The sequence below is a fragment of the Chlamydomonas reinhardtii genome, chromosome 15 (assembly GCF_000002595.2).
Source record: "Chlamydomonas reinhardtii strain CC-503 cw92 mt+ chromosome 15, whole genome shotgun sequence".
Lineage (NCBI taxonomy): Eukaryota > Viridiplantae > Chlorophyta > Chlorophyceae > Chlamydomonadales > Chlamydomonadaceae > Chlamydomonas > Chlamydomonas reinhardtii.
Window position 1 is genome coordinate 106,259 of NC_057018.1, and position 7,458 is coordinate 113,716.

At 59.9% G+C, this 7,458-nt stretch overlaps 3 protein-coding genes across 3 annotated transcripts in view; 2 read left to right on the forward strand and 1 right to left on the reverse strand.

The window, feature by feature from the left end:
* Window positions 1-988: 988 nt before the first annotated feature.
* On the reverse strand, window positions 989-2,597 carry CHLRE_15g634878v5 (uncharacterized protein). The gene is made up of 3 exons (XM_043070497.1): window positions 2,418-2,597; window positions 2,046-2,126; window positions 989-1,822 (listed from the first exon to the last, which is right to left on the reverse strand). Exons 1-3 carry the CDS (start codon window positions 2,538-2,540, stop codon window positions 1,559-1,561), a joined length of 468 nt encoding a protein of 155 aa, XP_042916355.1. The 5' UTR covers window positions 2,541-2,597; the 3' UTR covers window positions 989-1,558.
* A 140-nt stretch (window positions 2,598-2,737) lies between these two features.
* On the forward strand, window positions 2,738-5,869 carry CHLRE_15g634900v5 (uncharacterized protein). The gene is made up of 2 exons (XM_001697636.2): window positions 2,738-2,984; window positions 3,595-5,869. Exon 2 carries the CDS (start codon window positions 3,596-3,598, stop codon window positions 3,932-3,934), a length of 339 nt encoding a protein of 112 aa, XP_001697688.2. The 5' UTR covers window positions 2,738-2,984; window position 3,595; the 3' UTR covers window positions 3,935-5,869.
* Window positions 5,870-6,227: 358 nt separating this feature from the next.
* The window catches only part of CHLRE_15g634913v5 (uncharacterized protein), a 2,022-nt gene continuing 791 nt past the window's right edge, over window positions 6,228-7,458 (forward strand). Inside the window, exons 1-2 of the mRNA XM_043070498.1 lie at window positions 6,228-6,454; window positions 7,051-7,386. Of these exons, the coding sequence (XP_042916356.1) occupies window positions 7,052-7,386 (335 nt within the window). The 5' untranslated portion in view covers window positions 6,228-6,454; window position 7,051. The remainder of the gene's footprint in view (window positions 6,455-7,050; window positions 7,387-7,458) is intronic.

Consider the following 7,458-nt stretch of genomic DNA (forward strand, 5'->3'; position numbering starts at 1 on the left):
GCCTCAGCGGCGGGCTAAGCGAATCGTATGGGAGGGGGGTGCAGGGGGGAGGGTGTCCCCGGAGGGTGGGAAAGTTGCCTAGCGCAGGCATCTGGCGGGGTGGGTCTGGTCTGGCAGCTAAGTTCCAGAGGCAACCTGACCCCCGCGCACGCGCATCTGAGGTTGCTGGGGTGGCCCTGCGCGGGCATCTTGGGGTGCCATGTCCACGCATCTTGACTGGCGGGGATGGGCCGCCCAGGCATCTTAGCTGCCGTGCCCAGGCATCTGGGATGGCGGAGGCGGTCCGCCCGGGCATCTTAGCTGCCGTGCCCCCGCAGCTTGACTGGCTGATTTCCCCCACCCGAAAACGTAGCGTGCCGAGTTTAGATTGCGGGAATGTCAGCAAGCACGGTATGCCCACATGGGTACCCCACGGGTACCCACGGTGCCGGTGCCGGTGCTGGTGCTGGTGCCGGTGCGGTGCCCATGGCAAGCTCAATCCGGCCTGCTTCCCAATGAATACTCTACACGCAGAGGCGTCAAGTGCGATATAATCAGTACAACTAGGACTGCAGGAGGGTTCGGACATGACAACACGGTCTGGGGCCGCTAAAGCTGGGAGTAAGCCGTGGAGCCAGTTGTGATCTATTTCATGGTATCTGCTATCTGGGTGACAAGCTGTAATCCCTCGGAAAGCTGGCTGCGGCGCCGAGTTGGCTGTCACGCCCCGCGAACCAGTGGTTCGCAGAGAGCCTTTTGTTTCCCTGCTTGCCCGGTCGTTATTAGACTTGTTACTGCTTTACGTGTAGCCTTCTTGTGGCACCCCAAGCCCCAAAAGAATTGACCGGCTCATACCGCAACTTACAGTAGACTTCTGCAGCTCGAAACAGTCAACATCTAAAGATATTGTGGTTGCTTTAGTATCAGCACGCACTCAGTATAGGCCAGCATGGCCCAGGCCCCCGACATTCTCGCGTCAGTGGTGTCTGCGTGTATGCGTGCAGGAGTGCTCCGTACCCACTTACACACTGCCCGTTACCCATTCCAAACCCTCTTGCGGCATTTTTACCAAGCAACTAGGGTGGCTACAATAGGCAGCTCGGATGTGCTAGCAGGGGCGCCGCGGCATCTGCAATGCCTCGCGCAGGCATCCGTGCTGATGGCGCGGGGTCGCGCAGGCATCTGCCATCCCTCGGCGCAGGCATCTGGACTGCCGCGGCGACCCGCCCCAGGCAGCTTCAACCCCCCGCGCACGCAGCCAAATATGGCTCGGCAGGGTACCCGGCTCACCCTTACAGCCAGAGGCCACCGGCAACTTTTCGGATTTCCTACCCTCCTGTGTCCCTCCCCCCGCTTGAGGGGGGGCGCAGGGGGGGGCACCCCCCCGCTAATTTGCATATCGATCAGGAGAGCCCCCCCCCCTGACATCGACTACAACAAACGTCGATGCAGGCCACGATCGGTCGGCACTGATAGCTGGGCGCAGGGGCTAAGTTGCCAGTATTGAGTTTGCATTCATTCATTCCTGAGCCCCATTCAGCCCCATTCCACCGCCAACCCTCAGCCAGCCCACCACCCCTCAAGTCCACACGGCCACCCCACACGGGCCCACCATGTGTGTGACGGTGCCGATGCGGCTGACCAGCAGTCCCGGGTCCATCCCCCTGACCCCCCCTGCTCCTGCTGCTCCATGGCCCCGGCCTGCTCCTCCTCCCGCCGCTGCGCCTCCTCCCGCTGCTCCCGCCCCTTCCAGTCTCTCGGCCCCGGTGGGTGCGCCTAGCTGCCGTGCCAGTCCAAAGCCCGCCAGTTTGGCCACGAAGCCGCGGGGGTCGGTGTCGGAGCGCTGGGGGGGGCGGTCATGGAGTTGTGTATTAGGAAACGTGTGGAACGGGAAACGCGCTATGCATGTGTGTTGAACGAGGTGGAAAGAAAGTAGGGATTGGGGACATCCGCTCTCATAAGCAAGCAGCCGACATCCCAAAGCCACGCGCAAGCAGCGCTGGCAACCGAACAGCCCCCGCATCCCCCCCTCATCCCCCCCTCACCGCCCCCTTCCCCACCCCCACCTGCAGCAGCACGTTGGCGGTCTTGAGGTCGCCGTGTGCGATGTGGCGGGAGTGCAGGTAGCGCAGCGAGGGCGTGCAGCCCTTTCACAGCTCCTTGTGAGATGCCACCAATCCCACCACCCCCACCCCAATCACTTGTCAAGTACAGGTGCTGCGCCGCAGCCTGTACGACGCCTACAACAGCTTTCTGGATGGCCTGCGCACGCGCTTCACCGTGCCTGAGGCCGGGCGGCCCAAGACCATGTCCGCGCTGGCACGCATGGTGCCCACGGCGAATCACGGACCAGGTGCGACAGGGAAGGCACGGCCTGGGGGCGTGCCAGGTACAACGGTTCCCACCCTTCCCCACCCAGCCCTCCGCCAGCCCCTCGCCCGGCCCTGCGTCGCCTGTTGCGGCCGCTCCCCCATTTCACAGGCCTTCAGGCACTCTATGTGGACCACAGGGAGGCGGTGGACGCGCGAAAGCAGGCTGCGCTCCCGGAATGGGGCCTGCATTGCGGCCCATGCCAGTCGAAATCGCTGGAAAAACACTCGCCGACCGATTTTCGGGGGTAAACCCGTCAGTTGCAGTCAAACCTAGTTGGTTTTAGCTTTGCTGCTTCCAACATTTGCGCCTTCCCGTAGGGCGGGACTCGTTTCGGGAGAGAGAGTGACTCGGCAAAACGTGACTCTATGTAAAATAAGAGGTAAGCGTTGAGCCACTGCAAGATAATAATATTTCGCACATGGACAACGAATGCATTTTCGTGGGCTGCAGCTCAGCTGCAATCTCTCTCGCTGAGCAGTCGACAAAGCCTTTCAAGTAGACGTAATCAAGTTGGCAATCACAAATATAGCTGGAATCCTGTCTTTGATATTGACTCCCAGCTTTGCTCCTCCTGCCTCGTAGCTTTCTTTTGTTCAACGCTCCGACTCGTGGGAGGCTTCAGGACACACGCAGTAAGTTTGTGGGATTCATCGAGCTGGCGCGGGCGGGGCGATGCCTAAGGGGGAAGGCTCGGGTGGGGCGAAGGCGGTGCCTTTGGCATCGGCCAGAGCGATGACCGCTCGGGGCCCTTCAGAGGGCGGGGCCGCCCAGGGCCTTAGAAAGCAGGGGGGAGGCTCGTGTGGGGCGGGGGCAGACCGCGAGGGGGCTTAGGAAGCAGGGGGAGGCTCGCGCAGGGAGGGCGGGGGTGGACCGCTCGGGACCTCCTAGTGCAGAGGTGGGAAATATTTGCTAGTTTTCCTCTGAACGCATTGAAGGCTCTGATGGCAGGGGGCCGCGTGGGGGGCTGCTCGGGCTACTTAAGGCATGGGTACGGCAGCTCTGGGCTGGGCGGGCCGCATGGGGCCCTTCCGGGGTCTTCTTGAGGCATGGGGCGGGCAGCTGGCGGGGCTGGCCTCGGGGTGGGCTTGCGTGGGCCTGCTTGGGCTACCAAAGGCTTAGTGATAAGGTCGGGTCCGGTATGGGCTTATAAAAGGCTGGGCGGGCCTGGATTCAGCCATGGTGTGCCACTCTTTTGCCACTCTTACACCTATGCATTTTCTTCCCGCCCTTGGTAAACGGCAGAATGCACAAGTGCAACTGTGTGTACAGCGCTGGTGCTGCGCCGGCGCACCTGCTGGGCAAGCAAGTGCGGCTACGTATCGCGGTGAGGGCGGGTGCGCTGTACACGCGCCCGGCACGCCACGGCCGGTCAGTCCTGGAGCGCAAGCTCAACAAGGTGCTCACGAACCAGGGCAAAATGCAGAAGGACATCGGCGACATGCAGAAGGACATCTCACAGCTGAAGCAGGACACGGCAGTGAACAAGGCGTTGGTCGCTGTCAACCTGACGCCGATGGCGTCACTGGTGCTGGGAGTGCTGTACTTCCTGTACACTAACTCTAAGGTCTTGGGCGGCAGCTGAAGTACAGCACTCCCAGCCTTCAGCCGCCGCCCGAGACCTTGAAGTTGGTGTACACAAAGTACAGCGCTCCCAGCTCCAGTGACGCCACCAGCGTCAGGTTGACAGCGACCAACGCCTTGTTGACTGCAGTGTCCTGCTTCAGCTGCGAGATATTATTCTGCATATCGCCGATGTCCTTCTGCATTTTGCCCTGGTTCGTGAGCACCTTGTTGAGCTTGTGGGAGCTATCACACGGATCTAACATGGGATGAAGTTTGCTGCGGAGTTAGGCAGCAGGTATGGACAGCAGCTGTGATTGTCTGCAAGTCTAGTGTGAAGACTCAGCGGTGGGAGCTTATCCGCTGATCAACCTCAGGTGCTACTTCTGAGGGGTGCTGTGTTGCCAGTTCTGGTGTGTGCATGTGATTTGCGACAACCAGAGGAGTGGTACGTGTGGAGAAGGCACATGTGGATTGAACTGTGCGTGGGCCCAGTTAACGCAGTGGTAGTGGAAACAGGTCAGGGTTGAATTTGGTTGGTTAAGTGAATGTGTTTTGTAGGGCTGAACTGCATGCACGCTGGCATGGCAGCCTGCGTGACCACTTAGTGCTGCATGGGCACCCCCTTGCACGCGGCAGGGGCTGACCGCTAGGGCTCTCACCTAACAGGGGAAAGGCGCGGGGAAAGGCGGGGGGAAAGCAAACACGATATGCTGCCTACAGTATTGCCAAAAACGCTCAGGTAGCTGCAAGGGTTTCTTGTAGAATGTCGCGTTTCTGGTTGTACACATTGTTGCAGGAAGATGAAGTTTTCGACGACCGGTTGCTTGCTGACTACCCTGGCCGCGCGCTGCTAGCGCGCTCAGAAAGAGGTAACCAAAGGCAAGAGACTCTGGTTGACGGAATACTAACTGGGTGTCATGGCGAAAGAGAAAGAAAGCACGGCTTGGTCACAGCAGCGGATCCGTCCTCCAGCCAGGTCCAGCTTATAGATACTCAGGTACACAACTAAGGATTAACAGGTTGAAAAGGAAGGCTCAACTAAAGGGCATCACGTAAATTGTCGGAACTGCGACCGGGTTGAGCCATGCAGCAATCGCGCTGTCGTTACATCCTCGGCCGCCCGGCGCCCTTGCTCATTTAACCGCATCCATCACTTCTCCCTCGGCCCCTGCGGGTGCGCCCAGTTGCCGCGCCAGTCCAAAGTCCGCCAGTTTGGCCACGAAGCCGCGGGGGTCGGTGTCGGAGCGCTCGGGGGGGGGGGGAGGGGGGGGGGGGGCAGCGGTCATGGAGCTGGTGGCGTGTGTGGTAGGACACGTGTGGAACGTGTTAGGAAACGTGTGGAACGGGAAACGCGCTATGCATGTGTGTTGGAAGAGGTGAAAAGAAAGTAGGGATTGGGGGCATTCGCTCTCACAAGCAAGCAGCTGTCGTGTCCTGGCGTGTGAGCGTGCGTGCCGTGTCACACCGACCATTGGGTCCGGCTTTGCATTTCCTCTTTTCATTAGCGTGCAGACAAGACAATAAGATTTACGTTCTGCATGATTTGGAGTCACGCTTGTATGCGCGGACTATAGAAAGATCTGTTCGGATAAGAGCGTCGTACTGCATGGAGGCAGCGACGTCTCGAGGCCAAGTGCGCGGGAGAGAGCCACCGGGTTGTCTTTTGGCTCTCGTCCCGAACGTGCGCCCCGTATCATAGACCAAGCCTAGTCTCGTTGTAATATTTGAGAGTCTGATCAACTCCTACGACGGGAATAGCGACATCTCCGGCCGGAGTCTGGAGCTAAGCCACACAGTACGTTGAGCAGGGCTGCGTAAACGCATTTGCCTTGTGTGCTTGTGTAGGTAACAGAGACACGAACCCTCGTAGAATGTCCGTTTACACACGTACGGGCGCGACACAGCCGACATCCCAAAGCCACGCGCAAGCAGCGCTGACAACCGAACAGCCCCTTCATCCCCCCCTCATCCCCCCCTTCCCCACCCCCACCTGCAGCAGCACATTGGCGGTCTTGAGGTCGCCGTGTGCGATGTGGCGTGAGTGCAGGTAGCGCAGCGAGGGCGTGCAGCCCTTTCACAGCTCCTTGTGAGAGCCACCAGGTTTGTTTGCATGGGCCCATGCAGTCGAAATGCAGCTGAAAAAAAACTCGCCGACCGATTTTCGGGGGGTAAACCCGTCAGTTGCAGTCAAACCTAATTGTTTTTATTTTGCTGCTTTCAAAAATTTGCGCCTTCCCGTACGAAGCTTCAGCCGCCGCCCGAGACCTTGAAGTGACTCGGCAAAACGTGACTCTCTGTAAATTAAGAGGTAAGCGTTGAGCCACTGCAGCGACAGCGAATGCATTTTCGTGGGCTGCAGCTCAGCTGCAATCTCTCTCACTGAGCAGTCAACAAAGCCTTTCAAGTAGACGTAATCAAAGTTGGCAATCACAAATATAGCTGGAATCCTGTCTTTGATATTGACTGGCTTTGCTCCCCCTGCCTTGTAGCTTTCTTTTGTTCAACGCTCCGACTCGTGGGAGGCTTCAGGACACACGCAGTAAGTTTGTGGGATTCATCGAGCTGGCGCGGGCGGGGCGATGCCTAAGGGGGAAGGCTCGGGCGGGGCGAAGACGGTGGCTTCGGCATCGGCCAGAGCGATGACCGCTCGGGGCCAGGGGCCGCCCAGGGCCTTAGAAAGCAGGGGGGAGGCTTGTGCGGGGCGGGGGCAGACCGCGAGGGGCTTAGAAAGCAGGGGGAGGCTCACGCAGGGAGGGCGGGGGTGGACCGCTCGGGACCTCCTAGTGCAGAGGTGGGAAATATTTGCTAGTTTTCCTCTGAACGCCTTGAAGGCTCTGATGGCAGGGGGCCGCGTGGGGGGCTGCTCGGGCTACTTAAGGCATGGGCCGGCAGCTCTGGGCTGGGTGGGCCGCATTGGGGCCTTCCTGGGTCTACTTAAGGCATGGGGCGGGCAGCTCGGGGCTGGCCTCGGGGTGGGCTTGCGTGGGCCTGCTCGGGCTACCAAAGGCTTAGTGATAAGGTCGGGTCCGGTATGGGCTTACAAAAGGCTGGGCGGGCCTGGATTCAGCCATGGTGTGCCACTCTTTTGCCACTCTTACACCTATGCATTTTCTTCCCGCCCTTGGCAAACGGCAGAATGCACAAGTGCAACTGCGTGTACAGCGCTGGTGCTGCACCAGCGCACCTGCCGGGCAAGCAAGTGCGGCTACGTACCGCGGTGAGGGCGGGTGCGCTGTACACGCGCCCGGCACGCCACGGCCGGTCAGTCCTGGAGCGCAAGCTCAACAAGGTGCTCACGAACCAGGGCAAAATGCAGAAGGACATCGGCAAAATGCAGAAGGACATCGGCAAAATGCAGAAGGACATCGGCGAAATGCAGAAGGACATCTCGCAGCTGAAGCAGGACACGGCAGTGAACAAGGCGTTGGTCGCTATCAACCTGACACCGGTGGCGTCACTGGTGCTGGGAGTGCTGTACTTCGTCTCGGGCGGCGGCTGAAGCGTCTAGGGTGGCGGCTGAAGCTTCAGCCGCCGCCCGAGACC

Excerpts from the sequence above, each read along its gene's own strand:
- CHLRE_15g634900v5 (XM_001697636.2), top strand. The coding sequence starts at position 3,596 with ATGCACAAGTGCAACTGTGTGTACAGCGCTGGTGCTGCGCCGGCGCAC.
- CHLRE_15g634878v5 (XM_043070497.1), bottom strand. The coding sequence starts at position 2,540 with ATGCAGGCCCCATTCCGGGAGCGCAGCCTGCTTTCGCGCGTCCACCGC. Across the intron at positions 2,127-2,417 it reads AACAGGCGACGCAGGGCCGG|GGCTGCACGCCCTCGCTGCG; the intron begins GCGAGGGGCTGG and ends GAGCTGTGAAAG. Across the intron at positions 1,823-2,045 it reads CCGCCAACGTGCTGCTGCAG|CGCTCCGACACCGACCCCCG; the intron begins GTGGGGGTGGGG and ends CGCCCCCCCCAG.